The sequence below is a fragment of the Anas acuta genome, chromosome 25, assembly GCF_963932015.1.
Source record: "Anas acuta chromosome 25, bAnaAcu1.1, whole genome shotgun sequence".
NCBI lineage: Eukaryota > Metazoa > Chordata > Aves > Anseriformes > Anatidae > Anas > Anas acuta.
This window is the reverse complement of record NC_089003.1, coordinates 5913069-5932978: the sequence shown is the minus strand read 5'-3', so window position 1 is coordinate 5932978 and position 19910 is coordinate 5913069. Positions and strand designations below refer to the sequence as shown.

The window sequence follows — 19910 nt, the reverse complement described above, 5'->3', positions numbered from 1 at the left end:
ACGCCATTTGATAGATATTATGCACAGATTCTCATGTTGTGAACACTGTATTTCTGTTACATGCTGGAGGACAATGGTAAAGTGATGGCCAAATATGTGGATCAAGGTGCCAACAACACAACAGAAAGATCTGTGCATCCAGGATTCAGCTTCTTTCTTTCCAGCCTTCTGTACCCAAGATATTGTCCAAGTCATATTCATATGTGCTACAAAAAGGATTCAAAAAAGGACACACATAACCTTTCTGAAATTTCCAACCAGTGCACAGCTCTCAGCTTGAACTGCACAGCAGCAACCAGGTATTTTCAGCACTCGTGTTTAGCAAATCTTGCAAGGATAGGGTAACCAAGTCTGAGAATCACAGTGTGCAGTATCATCCCTCCTACAGGCAAGAATAAAATGATACTTTGCCACCTTTCTTTGTCTTTAACTTCTTGTTAACCTGGCTTCCTAAAAAGGAGACTAAAGATCACCCTGTCCCTGGCTGACCTCCTGGGATTGCTCTGCTGTCTTCTGACTCTCTAGCCAGCTTCAGCCAAATCTGACAGAGGAACAGGAGACCAGAAGAGTCAAGTCCATACATCTTTCAGGAAAAATCAACAGCAGGTAGAGGGAGCCTCAAATTAGAGTGACATTGTTGGAAATGCTTCAGAACAAGCTCAAGAGCCATCTGCTTTGTCCAATCTCCAAATCCCAACCAGCACATGCAAAGCTCCTAGCCAGGCACAACCACATGAGGTTGCATATCAAGCCAAACTGGTAGAGGATACGAGAAGGATCTGGCAGTATTTCAGGGGGCAGAGGATGGTGGAGATGTGTGAAGGACAAGAGGGATGGAGTGGATGATATGGTGAGGAGGAAGGGAGAGTACTGGCAGCAATCACAAGAAGAAAACTGTGATTGTCAACACGGTGGGATGTCAGCAGTATGGTTCAAACCCACAGGAAGCCAGGCTCACGGAAAAGGCTGATGACAGTTTTCAAAGTGAGAAACTGAATAGCAGACCCAAAAGAAATCAATTTTGTTGTCGATTAGTGCAGTGCCTAGTGAACAAGCAAGAGCAATTGGGCAGGAAAGATTATCCTCTATAAGCAGAGGTGTCCAAGGAGACAAGGCAGAAGTTGGGTACAGGAAGGGGACTAACCAGCAGTCAGTGTTGGCTCCAAAATGGAAGGGAAAAGAGTATCTAAACTCCCCCTCCCTACCCCTTCACCCAACCACTCCCCACCCTTCACTTCTCTTTCACTCTCTCTGCCATCTATGCTGGTCCTCCTAAAGGCCAGGCAAAGACAAATGAATAGGGATAGTGAAATTATAACTATAGCCTAGGAGGCTGGAAAATAAAGTCTGAACGACACAAGAAATTCCATCAGAATTCCTGAACATTAAAGGGTATTTATTTCTGAGGCTGCTTCCAGTGAAATGAATCATAGAATATCCCGGTTTGGAAGGGACCCACAAGGATCATCGAGTCAACTCCTGGCACCACACAGGTCTACCCAAAAATTCCGACCATATGACTAAGAGCACAGTCCAAATGCTTCTTAAACTCCAACAAGCTCGGTGCCATGACTACATTCCCGGGGAGCTTGTTCCAGTGCTTAACAACCCTCTTGGTGAAGAACCTCTTCCTGATATCCAGCCTGAACCTCCCCTGCTGCAGCTTGACACCATTCCCTCAGGTCCTATTGCTGGTCACTAAAGAGAACAGATCGGTGCCTGCCCCTCCACTCTCCCTCATGAGGAAGCTGTAGACTGCAATGAGGTCTCCCCTCAGCCTCCTCTTCTGCAGGCTGAACAGGCCCAGTGCCCTCAGCCACTCCTCGTACGTCTTCCCCTCTAGGCCCTTCACCATCTTAGTAGCCTTTCTCTGGACACTCTCCAACAGTTTAATGTCCTTCTTGTACTGTGGTGCCCAGAACTGCACACAGTACTCGAGGTGAGGCCGCACCAGTGCAGAGTAGAGCGGGACAATCACCTCCCTCAACCAACTAGTGATGCTGTGCTTGATGCATCCCAGGATATGGTTAGCCCTCCTGGCTGCTAGGGCACACTGCTGGCTCATATTAAACTTGATATGAACCACAACCCCCAGATCCCTCTCTGTGGGGCTGCTCTCCAGCATTTCATCGCCCAGTCTGTATGTATAGCCAGGGCTGCCCCGTCCCAGGTGTAGGACCTGGCAATTACTCTTGTTATACTTCACATTGCTGGTAATTGCCCAGCTCTCCAATCTGTCCAGATCTCTCTGCAAGGCCTTTCCACCCTCAAAGAGTCAACAGCTCCTCCCAGTTCCTTGCTGCTTTCCTTTGCCACAGTCCCTTACACCCCTTCAGTTACAACCAGGGAGGCAGAAGTGTTCAGTGGTCATGAAAAACACCACACCAGGAAATCTTCCTGCACAGCCCTGGGTTCCTGGTGATCCCATCATCACCCTCCTCCCAGTGCTGCAGCTCCTTTGGTAGCTTTGGAAAGTAGGACTTGCATGAAAAGAAACTGAGCATTCATCCAAACCAAGAGCTGTATCTTATCTTATGGGAAGTGCTTAAGTAATTTCTGAAGTATGCTTAATTCACATGGTTTTGATTAAAATTTAATAAATTAAAATTCAAATGAATGAAAAAGGAGATCTAGACATACCTTTAAAAGCAGCTTATAAACTCTGTGCATTTACACCAAAGTTTCCAAGATTAAATAAAGCTACTACAGATTAAGACCATCATCTTAACAGAAAAAATGATGCATCAAACCAAGTATTATAGGCTCATCTGCAGATTGCTTCCAGGCTCAGAATTTTCCATTAAAAAAAAAAAAAAAAGAAAACAATTAAATAGGCCATGCAGAGCACAGGGAAAACTATCAGACCAGACAGGGTGGGTCCAGAATGCTGAGAATGCCTCACTTATATTTCTTCCATGGAAAAAAGGATAATCTAGATTTGACCTAGGCACTGCCATCTCTGCAAATATATGGAAAAAACCACACAGCATGCAATCTAAACACACAAGCAAGGAAATAAATGCCCAGAATTCAGAAACTAAACCAAGCTCGTCTAAATTAAACACTGATGCTATATTTTGGAGCAGTGTTGCAACTAACTAAACCTTGGAAAACTATTTCATGCTTGCTCTAACACAGCACACCTCCTCCCACTGGGCCTCCTTCGCACTAGCCTGAACTGTTTCGTGATCAATATTTCATGCTGCCCTAGCACAAGCTGCCCTCCAGGCATCCAAACTGAAAAGAATAAAACAAAACCTAGCTAGAAATTCACACAGACATGAACCTTTCTGCACAGCTTTAAAGGATCTCAAACAGGAAAGGTTATTAAATATTTAAGTCAATAGTGCAGCACAGACCCTGCATGCAGTTCTGCCACAAGGTCCTCTGAGGCATGGCAGTTTGAATAAACGCTCAAATCAGAAGCAAGCTTTAATTATACTATTCCTGATTGCTTTTGAAAGGGGTCATCTCCTTGCAGAGCACAGATATGATGGAATGGCTAATATACACACCCAGCACCCACCGGGTACTTGCGTACACCACGATTTGTGATCTGCATTTTCACAATGCAAGTAAATTCAAATCCCATAGGAGGTTTGAGGCAAATGTTTTTAAATCAAAGCATCCCCATTCTCATAGATCACATTACAGAGCATATAAACAGCAAGTGGGAAGGGCTGCTTAATTTACTAAATGCTATTTTCTCTTTTCACATGAGTCAGCTGAACAATGCTCATTCTATCGCTCTGCTTAATAGAAACAATATCCCACTAGGTAGAAAAGAGAGAAGGGTCACACTCAGATTAATTAGATTGCACTAACAAGACTGTGTCCAGCAATAAATATAAAAAATATCAAAGGAACAGTGTTATAAGCAAGTAGCACATGTGAGACATGCATACAGATGAAATGAGGAGCACTGACAACAGGTTTGGGTTTATTTTGCAGCTCAGCAATGCTGCTCAGCAATGACTCCAGCAAATGCCACGCTGCTGTGCCCACCTTCCTTTGAGGCCCAGCCTGAACCCCAGGCTGTGGTGGTTTTTCAGCCTGAAAGCTTCCAGAAGCCTCCTTGCCATTCTCCTTGTAAGTGCTTGCTGCGTCCACCTGGTGCCCTTTGCAGTGGTCCTGCCATGGTGACAAAGCACACCCTGTTTCTCCTTACTTGTCGCACTCTCCTTCCTCTGGTACTGACCAGGGAAGGAAAATGTTGGGAGAGCAGAGATCTTTTCTAAGAACAAAGAGAACTGCCAAAGCTCCTGTGTTAGCGAAGCACAGAAGCTTGCAATCACCAGGAAAATGTTGCTGTCATTAGAAGACAGCAGCAACCTTCTCTTGTCCCTTCAAGGCAGAGTTTTTCACACTGAAGATAGCAAAATACAGGTCATTTAATGACTTTTCATGATTTTTTGGGGGGTAAGAACTTCAAGAGCAGCCAAAAGCACAGAGCCTCTACACACGGAGAAGTTAGAACACCTTTCTGTGGGAAAAGATGACTGAGGGGATGTAACAGATGTGCACAGAACCACAGGACAAGCTATTCACTCATCCCATCAGTGCAGCAGTTAGTGGATATGAAGTGAAACTGTGAGATGCAAGGACCAGAAGAAAGCAAGACAGCTCTCCCCATGCGGTGATTAGATGAGCTTGCCAAAGACAACTACAAAACCTAAAAGCTGGTGGCACTTGTTTGATGACAAGTTCAGGGAAGAGAAATCCACTGTGTGTTAGTAATTCAAAGCAAACACATCCAGCTTAGGTCGTTCCGAGTCCAAATGGCTGAAAGAAGTGGGAAAGCATTAAGGCGAGGTACAACAAGCACTTTAGCCTGGTTACTGTCCTCCTGAGGCATTTGCTTGCAGTCCCTCTTGGAGACATGACTGTACTCCAGAGGGACTTTCCCTCTGATGCCACACAGCAGCTGCTACAGTTTAAAACCTACATCCATTTAGTGAAGCGGCTGAGAATTATGCTCTGTCTATGTTTCTGAGATTGTGACAGCACTGCTCTATTAACAAGCCTTCCCAGAACAAAGAGCAGACACAGGCAAAATGGAGTCATACAGACCTAGCAAATTTGACTTACCTTTGTCTAAAGGACAGGAATGCCATTAAAACATGCATCTCTGCTAGAGAGGACAGTATTAATCATGGTGAAAAGAATAATTACAGAGACACTTCAGTAAACACAGCTCAACCACCATATGCTCCTTTTTGCCCCAAAGTCCCATAGCCAATGTGAATAGCTCACCACCCAGCCCCATGAAAATGCGGTAAACTCCCTCAGACAAACCGTGATTTATACTGCAGTGTCCTATTAGGGAAGAAGATATACACAGAAATTGTGCATCTTTACCTTATTATAGGCACAGTTCACATGACACTGGTATTTTTACTACTGTTAAATTAAGATATTTTCTAAGTTCAGTTTACTAAATGCTATTTGGGCTCGCTTGCACTTTAATCAAGTACACCACACTGGCACTATTTTTGTAGTTTAAACAAGGCTTAAAGACATGTCGAGGTGCAGATCAGCACCTTGTCAAAAATGAAAAGTTGAGGCACAACAGAAAATGACTCCCTTCCACAACAACAACAACAAAGCATCAGTGGCAATGGTTGCAGAATCTGGTCTTCCAAATTTGTGATATACATAAATGAGCATGAAAAAAAAACCAAAAAACACGAAAGGGTAGGGTTAGAATGTGAAATGCTCGATTTGCAAGATCGGGACCATAATATATTTGCTTAATAAACAAAGGACTGCAGAGGTGTTTGCTCAAAGAAATCTATTCAAAAGTAAGGAAAAAGCCCCATATGAGTGAGACTGATGTTCCAGAGGGCCACAGAGATCCAGCAACCCCCACCTCCTCTGATCCATCATTGCAATCAAGATCTTTCTTATCCTGACATGGTAAAGTAAAACCCCAAAAAGCAGGCTGGAGGCAGCAGTCAGAATCGTTCACACTTAAGTGCAGACTGCAGTTGGCTTTGCAGCAGTCATTTAGGAGATCATACAAGCAGCACTGCAAACAGCAGAAGACCAAGATCAAGGTTTACAGAACGATGCAGCTACCTGCTCTACAGCTGGGCGCTGTGCTTCTCATTCAGCTCACTGAAGTAGTTTGTGCACTCACCAACGTGTTCTCTGTGATGCTGCCAATACACTCAGGGAAGGCTTTTTATTTATTATTTATTTTACTTGCCCCCCTCTGCCCTATGGTGACCCTAGCAGCCATGAAGCTCAAGGTCTCAAAGCTCAGGCAGCTGCCCAATGATCCATATGTTGCTGGGCCTTATTTTTAAATAATGATGCATATACCCAATATCCTCTCTGCTCCCTTGCTAAACAATAAATGGATATTTACATTTATTTAGATTAAAGCAGGTTTGTTTTTTTTTTTCCACAGCATTTCTTGGGCAAGGAAAAAGATGGTAAGTAAGTATTCAGGTGCCCCATTGCACCTGCTGCTGACAGGGTAGGATCCTGTAACTCTTCCCCTCTGCTTTCCCCAGCAGGCATGCCCCTGACCTCATTTTTTGCCAGCACAGATGTTCATCTGAAGGACAGTGAGCTGGTTGTGGAGCTCAACAGCCAACAGAAAACACACCCTTGACATTTTTTTTTGTGTATGTGTTATTTATTTATGGGGGGGGGGGGAGGTGGTGGGATTTTCTTTCTCTCTCTCTCTCTCTCTTTTTTTTTTTGTTTTGCTTTGTTCTTTTTGTTTGAGTCTGAGGTGCCTCCATGCATTCACTGGCTGCAGACAAGCAATGTAGTGCAAGGGAGGCACAGAGCATGGGAGAAGCACTCGGATCAGGCAGCTAAGAGATCAGCTTGGCCATACTGGCATGTGGCACTGTCAGCACAGCAGAGATACCCAGTCCTTCATCTTGGTCCTTCACAGCACCCACACGCTCTTCCTTTGGATGCACATTAAGTATCTCCTTTCACAGCTTCTCCCCACCAAAGCCTCTCTGGATCAAAGTCCCCAACCGTGGCACAAATCCACAGGTATATATCTATTTCCACTTAGATTCAAAACTTCACATACACGTTCCCTCAAGACGGTAAATGCTGACTCTGGATGGCAAATGTGCTACATCACCTTTTATCTGGGTCACTGCACAGAAGCCCTCATCAGATTACCGCTGCCAATCCATAATCTGACGTGAAAATGCCTTCTTTGTCGAGTGAAAGCTTCCCTTTGTGGTTAACGTTTCCTAGCAAACTGTGCTTCGTGGACTCATGGGGATGGAGAAGAAAGGGAAGGTGTGACATTAAATTCCAGCAAATCAGCCACGGCTCCTTCCTGCTTCTCCGTACCAATGGCAGCCGCAGGGATGGGGCCGCGGGTGCCCGCGGTGAAGCGGCTGTCCTGCTGCACAGCCTCCCCGGTGTGCTCATATCCTCAGCACGCAGCAGAGCCAGGAGCCTCCTGACCAGCAGTGTTTTCCTCCTGCTTCAAGAAGGTGGCCATGCAAAAGGATTTGTGCCCGGGTAGGTGCTGGGCTGTAGCACAAGAACAATTCTCGCTTCCTCTGCATTAAGCAGTAAAGATTTAGTGAAGTGATTATCATATGCAGCTGTACTGGCCTGATAAAATTACACCGAAATAGTGCACTAAATTATATTGACAAGATACATCATCTTTGCATACTGCACGTGCTGGCTGGCTGGGCTCTCTTCTTAAACAAAGCACTGTTTTACAAAGCTAATGAATATGTGGGAATGTTTCCAAGGGCAGAAAAGCAACCGAGTTTTATGGCAGCTTTTTTTTCTGTTTTTAATATTTTTATTAGTAACACTAAAGCCGCCCCATTTGCATTCATGAAGACAATCATAGATGGCAAGACCACAGGTATAGTAACTAAACTCAAATGCATCACATAAAAAGAATTTATGTTTGCATGTAGTGCTTCTAAAATGACCATCCGAGTTGACTCGGACAGCAATGCCTCTCCTGCCATATGGGTCTTCTGATACCGGACTGCTCTCACTCGCTAAATTCTGCTGAAGCCAGCAAGTTGCCACAGCTAAATCACATCACATCTGCTTCCTGACTTGGCCTGAAATAAAATTATAGCCTGGAATCCCACTAACATTTTACTACAGAAGAAAAAGGGGAGTTAAAGATAAAGCTTAAGGAGAAGACATTCAGAAGACATAAAACAAAAGAAAGCAAAATTACCTACTTAAACTGGAAGGCTGTTTTAATTCAATTTAACCAAACTCATAAGAAGCAAATTCTTATCATTATTAAACAAAGGAACCAGCATTATTTTAAGGGTTAAGGGTTACCCACATGATGAAGCTCTTAAGATAATTACAGAATCTTTCTGAAAGCCTTAGGTTTTATATGGGAGCAATAAACCACATAATATATATAATTAGAAATGACGATGTACATTTAAAACAACCAAGAAACAGAATTGCTATCAGCAGATTCTTCTTTCATTTAAAATCCTTCCTATGCAAAGAAAAACGTTATTGGACCCCAGCCTGTGATCGGCTGCTTTTAAAGCTCCACTTTGCATTTCCCCTCAGCTTTTATCACACAAGTGCTTATTGTCACAACACCACATTTTAGCTACAGTTGTCTTTTCCTTTGCTAAATTCAAATTTGAGTAGCTCCAACAAAACAGAAAACTCTATGTATATTCTTAATCAAGTTCATCTCTTTCTTTTCAGATTTAATCTTGTGATTCTCAGAATTATCACAGCTTGCCTTACTCAGCCTTTGATGCTTATAGGCAAAAATAAAGTAGGGAAAAAAAACATCACAAATTTAATTTTTGTGAGTTTTTCATGAACCACTGAAAGCCAGTTGCAAACAAAAACTAAGATACAGGCAAGATTGCCTTGATGTTTCAGAGCATCAGGAAGGCCTCTTAAAATCCTCAGATTTTATTTGTTATTGTGTTGATTGCTCCTTTTTCAGCACAGCCAGTCTGCAACTGCCCCATCTACTGGTAGCAGAACACAGCTGTTGCAATAACAAGAGTGATAGAGCAGAGAATGAAATCTAACAATAAGTGAAATACAGAAAATGGAAGAAAAAAGATCATTTTCCAGACAGATTTAACACTGTACCATTACATACCTATAAACATCAACCCAACACCTGCTCTTTTGTGGATGAGCTGTTTAGCACGCTTTTACTGATTTCATTGCAGCTTCTTGTCTTTAGTTGCAAGCTCCAGGACTCTGAACAGCTCTCCACCACCGTGCAAGTACGTTACCACAAGAACATCCAGGAAGCATAAGCAGAAATACAGGTGAACCACAGAAGGGTTAAGCTGCAGAAAGAAGCTATGGACCTCCAGTTTTCTTTTTAATACAAACTTTTCAGTACTTTTAGCACTATCCTTTCCCTGCAAATCTTAATTGGGCAAATTAGAATCTCACTAGAGAAAAAAAACAAGATGGTGACTCCATCTGTCCTATTTCAGTATTTTGGGCAGAACAGAAATACACCTCCATAGAGAGTCTTGTCTTAGTCCTGCTGTACTCAGGGAGAGGAAAAAGAAGGAGAGGGAGGTTTGTGGGCCATTGGTCAACGTCCACCAGGAATTTACCTTTTGTTACTCTCTTGATTGTCCCAACAAGAGAAAACCCAGAAGCACTACAGTTCTGCTATACATAACCAGCATGCCTGGTGTTATACAACACCACTACAGCAAAATCCCTCACAGAGCCAGAGCTGACCCCTTACTGCTCATGGGGTATTTACCTCCTAGAAATCTTTAGCCCTCCAAAGTTGCTGAAGCCAGTCCAGATGACAGCCCTGACTATATAGATAGCATTGAAGTTTGCACCTAGAGAAAACACAAAATGCACCAAACCAGACATGTTGCTGTCAAAACTGTGCCTCTTGCTGTTTAGCAGATTTTATCTGAAGGAAGAGCTTCAGGGCTCACCTTGCAGTGAGACATCATCTGTTTCACAGCACAGATTGGTCTTTTAAATTATTCTTCAGTAACTGCATCTTTCAATTTCAAAAAAGGTCACCTCTCAATTCCTCAGATGTTTAGTATGAAAACTCAGGTCACTTGGGAGCAAGGTGTCCCCCCTGCAGCTTTATTCAACAAGAAAGCCATTAGCCTGCCTCATATCACCATGGGAAGAAAGACAGACTCCAGATCAGTGGCATGACCCAGAGAACTCACTGTATGCCCCAAATAACACCAATGTGCTTGCAAAAACAGCTGCAGACAGGAAAGCTCCTCCCAAGAAACCAGAGTGAGCACAGCCAAAGAGCAGTCAAATAATCCAGAAAAATCAAACAGATGTGTATGAAAAGGGCTTAAAGGTCACACACATCAGACACATTTCAATCCAAAAGGAAAATCAGAAAATGTGTGCTACCATTTCAAGGAAAGACACCTGGAAAATGACAAGCAGTCCAAGAAAGCTGTTGTGAAACTCATCAGCAGGGCAAGGCGAACATTGCTTAAAAAAAACAAAAAAAAAAACAAAAAAAAAAACACAACACTGACTCACAAAGCTCAGGAACAGGCAGGTCCCTTGTCATTTAAGCAGGCTGAACTTTGAATTTCCAGAAAAACTAATCACATATACAAAACTTACAAAATTCCTTACTAAAGATACACCATGCAATCTGGCACAACAAATACCAACACAGATGCAACCCAGGACTTCCAATTTTCTCCTTCATACTGTTCGAACTCTTTTGCCTTCCAGAAGGTAAATCAGAACAAGCATGTTAATGCAACAAACCTGAGAGTTTCACAAAACCATTAGAGGTTGTTGAACTTTTTACCTTCAGTCTTACTCTTTACCAAAGTGACACAGCCCATCAGAATTAGAAAATCTGTGTAAACTTAACTGCGTAACTTTAGAGCAGGCTTTTTCTATGTGAAGTTTTTATGCCCATCTATCAGCAGTTTCTATTTCTGACAGGCAAAAGGTGTTTCAGAAGGGGTTTAAGAAACATGTTAAAACCTTGAGCTTACCAGTAATCTCTGTTAGTTAGGACAAAGTCAGTTCTACCATCCCTGTGGCTATAGAAGTCAGCAATCTGCTCTTTTGCCAGACAGATCACATTCGCACAGAACACAGTTTTGAGTAAGTACTAAAACCAGTTCTTGTATTTTTCCCCCTCCAGCGTATGTTGCTTTTGAGGTTACAAAGCCAGCTTCAATGTGTCGTGGTCCCCAAAACCACCTAAATGATTCAGGAGTTTGCCCAGTCACAACAATTCCTATTGTTTAGAAGAATATCTTCATAAGGAAAGTCTGAAAACGCGTTTGCCCTGCAGTCACAGAACGTAAAATTATTTATCCTAAGGGTAATGCTAGAAAGAGCTAGAGCTCAATCCCATGTTCAGAAGAGTGAGAAACATGCAGAGGTCCTCTTGCACAGTGCCTTAGGTGTCTTACCCTTTGTAATGCTAAGGGCCTTCTGTAAGCAATTATGTAGACTGACTTCCACTCTGCTACCCTTTCACCCAAGCTGCTGGGGCAGTGTTTTCCAGAGCCTCTGCAGCAAATGTTTCCCTTGTTCTTGTGATGTAATTCTCTGGGCTTGCATCTGCAAACCCCAATATTGCTGTTATAGCAGGTTCTCATGGGAAGAAATTGCCACCAATGTGAGAATCAGTCCTTTTCCCCTCATTTTCTATCCCTTGGTTATATTTTTTGATTTACACTGGGAGACTCAATGACATGTGTGCACAGAGCTTAATAAACCAATATGCACGAGCATCTGCCCTGATCATTTTCTGCTCAGTTAGCAGTAATGTGATTGTCAGAAAAAAAAAACAAAAAACCAATAGGAAGTTTGAGCTGGTCCTAATGAGAAATATGTAATTATTATGGGAAAAACATGATAAAGGATCATGTGCTACAAGGACACCAACGGAGGATGCTCATTTGGGGATCCTGTCACTTCTCTTCCTACCTGGCCACTGGGGAGAGTTTTCCCTGTCCTTTTTCTCCCTCTTCCTGCTTTTCTCTGCCCCTGTAAGTTTTATCATTAGAACTGATGTATGCCATCAGCTATGGATCCACCAATAAACTTTTACGCACATAAACCTGTTTCAACATCCTTTATGTAACACTCCTCAACATTTATCCACAAAAGTTCCTTTACGTGTCTAAGCAGCCTACTTTTACTGAGTAAAAAGTTCTTTTTTGTTTTAAATAGTTTCCAACAATGTTACCAGTTCTCCAGATCACAGTGTATTGTACCACATCAAGATTTTAATGCAGCTACACAGTATTACTGAAAGAGCTTTTTTTTTTTTTTTTTTTTAAAAAAAAAAAAGCAGTATTCAAACTGCAGCATTCTACAATTTGTAAAGACTTGTCACTTTTGTGAGCTCACTTGCAAAGGAAGCACAGGTGTTTTAAGGAAGCTGAATTGAGTTTTTTAATGCAGTAAAACTAAGCTTTACCTTCTGTAGGAAAAGGACAATCCTCACGAGCATTTTGGCATGCAGCTCCTCCAAGGTGAAAAGTGTTCGAGGCGTACGGATAAATATCTTGGTCTTCCCATAAGCAACGTCATGCTGAAATCCATGACTCTCTATGAGCTTCTTCACAGCATCTTTGTCTGAAGGGAGGTCATGGTTTGGCCAAGTGAATTCTGAGATCATTTTGTACCTGGAATTACAAGGTACAATTTACAAGTGTACACTTGCCATCTGTGTTCTCAAAAAGGCCAACCTTAAGCACATTTTAGAAATAATTCTAATAAAATTATTTGATTACAGGTAGAAGAGCTTTAGATATTCTGTGTAAGAGATGTGACCCTCAAAATCCGAAGTACATGGAAAGTGAATGTAAGAGGTATGATTTTGAGCCACTGAAATTATTGTGAGGAGCTCACTTCATCAACACAGAACTGATGTGACACAACAAACCTCATCACTGTCTTCCTGAAGATTTGGCAGTTCCATTACTCACACCCTCTGCATTTGACTTTTTTTTATTATTATTATTATTAATTTTCAGGGAAGAAAAGCTTTGGTTTGCTCACATTCTACATTAGAAATCAACTGTAATCAACTACTCAGTCAGACAACCTAGATTTAAAAATTCTGCAAATAATGTTCCTGTTCATTTCTGTAGCGATTTCTAACAAACTTCATTATTTACCAAAGCAGCAGACAGTTGACTGCCATGGTTTGTGCAAACAGTACTGCTTGTAATCACCACTCACTCTAGTGTTCAACCACTCACTCTAGTTCTTTCTTCCCAAACCTCTTTTCACAATAAGAGAGAAAATGCGGATTGGAACTAAGACAACCATGAATCAAATATGAAAATAATTTCAAAATACCTGCGCTTTCTAAGATTTACTATCCTTACAAAGTGCTGATTGTGTGAACAGACATTGGTAAAAAGCAACAATGAATTTTCTGCATATAATTTATGGACATAATCAAAAATGCAATAGACATTTTCACTGTTGTATTACCCACATTCATGTCCTAAATAAAACATGCATGCAGCAATCTTAACCACTTCTCTATTTAAAAGCCCATGATGCAAGTCAGCCATCAATCTCAATATCTTAGACATTCAGAATTCTAAGCTACTCTTAAACGGCCACAACAACAAACCTTTTTACAAGGGGGGTGGGTGCACTAAAGGACTTGATAAACAGGCTAAAATAAGCCTGGATGAAAATACCACACTGTCGCTTTCATTCATCAAATTAGCCTTTCTGAATAAGCTTTTGAAGAGGGGAAAAAATGCGTGTGCGCACAGCATCTAAGCAGGGCACGCTATCAGCGTGAGGGCTGCAGCACACAGAACAGAGATCATTGATAAATAAAATGGGCATATAAAAAAACTCAGACACAACAGAAGATTCTGCATTTATACTTGGCTGGCAAAAGCATTCCCTCTCTCAAAAGCACATGCACATAGGACATGAAATATTTCACACTGGTTTCTCTTTCCTGGTCTCATCAGGACAACAGTCCTACAGTAATTAATTAACTGGGAAATCTTCCACCTCAAAACACTTACATTAGGAAAAAAAAAAAAAAAGAAAAAAAAGACAATCAGGATGGCACTGCTAACCCACACTTTATTAAACAGGTCTGCTCAGCTGATGGGGACAGAAAAAACAGGGAGAGACGTCAGGGAACTGGAAACATGCCCAGCCAAAGGAAAAAAAAAAATAATTCTCTTCCTACTTCACAACAAAAATAGGGCTGTCTCATTTAAAGACATCCCAAGACAATGGGACCGTGAGTGGGGGGATTGGTGGTGGAGTTCAGCACGGAGCTTTTGTTCCTGCCAGGCCTATGCAGTGCCACCAGTCCCTTCCCCTGAGCGTGGCCTGGCTGCCGCAGCAAGGCAAAGTCCTGACCTCGCTGCTAATTATAGTGAGGCAGAACCCAGAATAAAGCTGCTCACTGACACCGCAACCCTTCCCCTCTCCTTTTGCCTAAAGATCTTGACAGCTTTCAAGGTTACTTTTACAGTAAACATCCATTTCTCCTTCCCTGCTTAGCTGCAGAAACAGCCAGCAGGCACGAGGCTGCTACTAGAGCTTAGGATTCACACGCAGCTCTCCTAAAAACAAGATGTTTATGAGCCACTTGAGTACAAAGCTTTGCTGAAATATATGTAGTCTGCACGTGAAGCAGGGTCGTTCTCTTCTCCCACCACTGTGCAGTTGATGAGTTGATGGGTATCTGGGTGCTGTTCTCACGCTATGTGTACCACTACCTGCAAGCAGGCACGTGGATGCCTTCATGGTCTGAGTGTTGGGCTACACTCGCATGTAGCCGTGCCCACAGATTCTTCCCCTACCCCACCCCCCCCCACCATTCTGAAACCCACTCAGCAATCAGCAATTTTTTGACAATAAATATAGACTAAAGCACAAAAAAAAAAAAGTATCACTGCTGTTTAAGACAGGTGGTCCTGGCGTGCATTTCCCACAATTAGATGTAGTTACCAAGTGACAGCACATCTCTTGGTGCAACCAAAACGTATGGAGATCTTACTTTCTACAAATTGGCAGGGGCAGACTAGTTTGCACAGAGCTCAACTAAGAATTTTGTTAATTTCAAGGAAATGTTGGAAAGGACGTTCTTAATTGTGCTTCACGTCATATCCTTCCCCTCTTACTCTAGATCTGTCTTCAAAAGAGCCCCATTTGCAGGGCAAGAATCCAGAGCTGAAGGGCTTGGAATCTCCCTCGTGCTCTGCCTCCCAGTAAGTCTGTTAAAAAGGAAAGGAACAGAAGTGCCTTGCGATCCCTGTTCAAAAGCCATTCCAAAAATGTGCAGCTTGTATACAAGTCATATCTCCTAGCCCTTTTAAGAGGGGCAAGTCTCACTCAAAAACAAGGAACAAAGAATTTTGCCTCAACAAAAGCAAAACAACATCCAGGCCAGAAGTTTGTTGTTGTTGTTTTTTAATTTAGAAAAGTCAATGTAGACTGGACTCAGAGCAATAATGAGGTATGCAAATACAGTGTCTGATATCTTACACTTCAGATGTTTAATCCTACTCTTGGGTTCAGCAGAACAAATGTTGCAGTAGCCTGAAAGCTGTACCAGTTGCCATGTGCTAATTTGGTTTACTGGCTGTAAACAGCACTTCTGGTTTTAAGATTACAGGAGCTCATCAAATGTTCTTTAAAAGCAAAGCAGCTGTTTATATTAATAGTCATTACACAAATTTAAAGAGTAAATTGTAATAAATTCCACACGTGAGGGCAGAAGCAAGCACTAACCACTGCATAATGCTTAAGAGAACTGATAAACAAGACTGCAGGCTGTGTTTGATAAGTCATGCCCTTTCGTTCCATGTCAGGTACTGTGAAACACCCAGGAAAATCTCCACTGTGAACAGCAAAATATGTTTCAAGATCACTTTGTTTCCAACATGCAACATCTCACCTGCCTAGTTGTTTTTTTTTCTTCTTTTTTCCTTCTCTCAGGGACTTTTCCTCACTTGACTCAACAAAAGTAAAAATCAATTCAATATCTTAAGAGGATAGATCCTTACTACCCATATTAATTTAATGAAGCTGTAAGACAAATTACAATCTAAAATATTTAATTTGTCACAAGTCTGTTAGGAATAAAGAGGCCAAGGGGTATCAAAACACTTTTTAATGGGGTCATGTTATTATCTGTTTTTTAGACTTCCAGTTTTTAAGTCCAGAGGTCTCCTCCTGCACATGCATAATGTCACTGTGCACCATTAAGCACTTCCCGAGAAACATAACGTCTGTCTCTTTCACTGCAACAATTAGACAATATTCAGAGAGAAAAGAGAAGTTAATTAGTTCTGGTTTTAGGGTTATGCTCTGGGGAAGAACCTCATTACACATTCCTTCTGAAGAGACTAATACAGCAAATGAATTTTAGCACGAGGAAGCTGAGCCTGAGTGCCAAGTACACACCTCTAAACACATCTGCTGCCACAAAATGAGACAGCATCCAGCGTCCTTGTTAGATCCGTGTTTTATTGTATCCAATGTCAAATATTAAAACAAACACACACTACCACTCCACGTGCTCAAAAGTGAGGATCACAAGCCCAGAGGACTTAAGACTTACTGTCCACTCATGGGGCGACAGCCAAATTGTTCCAGCACCCGAGCTGTCTTGCGATGAGCTGAAGCGAGTCACTTGCCAACACCCTCCTTACCTGTGCAGAAACTTCTCGTACGTTTGGCGGTAGGCAAATCCTGCTCGGCGCACTCTCACATTTTCCAGAAGGCCAAGGTATTCAACCTGATGCCTGCAACGTTCCTCATCAAAAATCTGTGGTGACTTCTTATCGTTGGGCTTAATGCAACGGACATAATAGGGTTCCTAATGGGACAAAGCAAATCGAGTTTCATTCAGAAAGAAAGAATCTATAAAAATAAAACAGCTTCTACATGAAAACCTTAAAACATCAGTCCACCATACTCATTTGAATGAGGTTTGGTTGTTTAACAGGAATTACAAGGCTAGAACAGAAATGACAAGTGGCACACAACATGTTCCTCCCCTTAGCACACTGCAACAAGATCTGTTACAGAATTGTGTTACTCATTCGAGCTCTATTGTCCTTTGCTATATGTCAGAACCAGTTTCACATCCTTCTTCTCTACAGACTTGGACGATAACAAAACCAGTCTTCATAAACAATACAGCAAATGATATCATTCATTGTCCTGATAGATAAGGCTTTTCCAATATCAACATATGAAAGAAGCACAGATTACTCTACAATTTTTAAACTATGCTGCATGCAACTCCTACAAAGCTTGTAGCAACATACTTGAATGACGGCAGTCACTGAACACTGCTCTGTGCAGGGCAAAAAGTGGTTCCCTTCAAGCACATCACAGCACCAACGCGAGCCAGCAGCATGCACATTCTTCTCTCTGCACCACCCTGGGGCTGCACAGGGCAGACAACAGCAAACAGGACACGAGGCACTGCTCCATCCACTCCTGCCTTGTGCTGGCTGGGCTGACCCAAGCCAGCTCAGGTGAGGGTCCCACAAGGCTGCACACCTTCCACTGCCGGTCAGCCTGCCCGCATCAGATATGCCCCATATGCAATCCTACAAGGTGGTTTTTTTATGTTTACTTTCATATTTTATGAGGTTAAAGGCAACTTTCAGTTAGGCCAATACAGTCTATAACTAGCACCAGCAACGCTTGTAAAGGGTGGCTGTAATTTTTTAAACCTAATCGGTTTTAACCACAGTGGGATGTGAAGTTGATTCATTTCTTCCTTTCATTGCTATCCCATTTCTAACTTTACAGGGAGATAAAAGGTGGTTAATAAGCATTGTAAAGGCTCAAAGTGCCCACCCTTGTTTTTCAAGGTAAAATTGTATTCTTATAACCTCAATATATACTATTTTTACAGTAGCCCTTGCAAAAAGGACTGGCATATTCTGCAGGCTGGCAGAGCCTCCTGCACAGCAATCTCATCATTAGCTGAGGAGAGAAGTCAGATGAGGATCCCAGTCAGCTCTTTCAGCTCAGAAGGTCACAGTGTGTCTGGAGATGTTCTTCAGAGTATATGTTGAAGATGCACCTCAACTGGAGTTTTTCAAAAAATCTGTTTATAGCAACACTAACATTATGACAAACGGAGATAAGCAGCCTCTCTGAAACCTTAACATTAGAAAATTCAACTTAATCACAACTGATAATTAAGGGTTTCAGCAATTTGTCCCTGGACTTGATGAAACATCTGGCTGTACAACCACCTATAAAACTGTTCTCTGAGAAACCACAGACCCTTTCCCCAAGGGCTCTCCACAAGAGTCTGCTCTGTTCCAGTACTACCTGATGGTTTCAATAGAGATCTGAGTGAAGAAGTACAGAGAGTTTACTAAACCTATAGGTAGTATAAAATTTCAGTGTGCATGGACAGAACTCACAATTTCAACACATGTTGCGGGAAAAAAAATGGATGAATTTAATGAGGACAAATGCAAAGTTCCATGGTTATGCAGAACATGAGTCAAGTTCATACTTTTCTAACAAAGGGACACAGAAAGGGCAAAAACTGTAAGACAAAAAATATATCAGATTTCTACTTATCTGAACATTGCATTCAGTTTCAGGCACTGAAGTTCAAATGAGATGCAAGTGGACCTGAGTCAGTTCAGAGGAGAACAAGAAAGATCAGAAATCCAGAAAACAGGATCCAGAGAAAATACAGTTTTAGTCTAGGAGTGAGAAGCCACATAACCGTCCTGATGGGCAGCACTTAATATACCTTACATACATAATATACCTAAGGGGTAGATAAGAGAAGAAGTAAATATTCTGTTTTTAGGACAAAAATCACCAGTTTTAAATACAGTATATAAAAAATCAAGTTGGACATCAGGAGAACAAGGGATGGGAACAGAGTGCCTGCAGAAAGGAAGGGAACCCCCATCGCTGGAGGGGAACAGACTAGACAAGCATCTGCATGGAGAAGGGTAAGGCAGAGGTGTCCTCAATCAGGAAGTGAATTACATGCATTCCCAAGGTTCCCGCTAGTCCTATTTTCTATGATGTAGCCCTGTTTTCTATGATTTTAGGTCACTCTCCTAAACTCAGGATAACATGAATGGCCCCAAATTGCTTTTCAGTAATGCTCAAGAAACAGGATCATCCCTGAATATCCCAGCATAAACTGGAGGTACACAGCACTGACACCCGCATGGAGGTTTCACACACTAATGAATACAAATAAGCCAAATATGAGTAATGAACAGGCTAAGACATAGGGGCTTTGGAAAAGCAGAGTCTTGTATCCTCGAAACTGATATGAGCCAGTGATCTTTTGGGGAAGGTGTTGGACTGAAACGTTTCCCTGCTTTCCTAAGTTTGTGACACACAACACCAAGCTGTACCTTTCTCTTGTAGGACTGTCCTTGGGGTAGAAATATACTGGTGGAGAGCTGCACCGAGGAGAGGGAGCACAAACTAAGCCAGCCACGTGCGTTGTCAGCGTCCCTGCTCTGCCCATCCTTCATGCAGTAGCCCAGGAGTGGGCACGGGGAGCGAGCAGGTAAACAGCAGGACATGAAGCTGCTGCTGTGGGCCAGTTGTAGACTCGTGGGATTGTTTAGGTTGGAAAAGACCCTCAGGATCATTACATCTCCTTTCTCCTCTAGTGACTTCACCTCTCCATGTGATGTGCTTCAGGGATAGCTTTTTCACAGTCTGGTTTGGCTCCTTTCCGTACTGGGGAAACCTGCACGCAGTGGAGAAAACCGCCCTGCTGCCAAATAGCTGGCCAAGCCCCTGGCAGGGCAGTGCTCTCTTCATCCTGCCCTTCTTTTCAAAACTCCAGAGAGCAGCAGGCTCAAAAAAAGGTAGCAGCATCGAGGACAGAGCATACACAGGATCTTTAAGGTCCCTTCCAACCCAAAGCATTCTGTGCCCCCAGACAGCCATGGGACAGA

General features: G+C 42.4%; 1 protein-coding gene across 3 annotated transcripts in view; it reads right to left on the bottom strand.

Moving 5' to 3' along the window:
• MYO1D (myosin ID) overlaps nt 1–19910 on the bottom strand; it is a 156223-nt gene that overhangs the window by 77270 nt on the left and 59043 nt on the right. For all 3 annotated transcript variants that reach the window (XM_068660899.1, XM_068660901.1, XM_068660902.1), the window contains exons 15-16: nt 16650–16816; nt 12422–12629 (exon numbers count right to left, since the gene is read on the bottom strand). In XM_068660899.1, coding sequence (XP_068517000.1) covers nt 12422–12629; nt 16650–16816 — 375 coding nt within the window. The remainder of the gene's footprint in view (nt 1–12421; nt 12630–16649; nt 16817–19910) is intronic.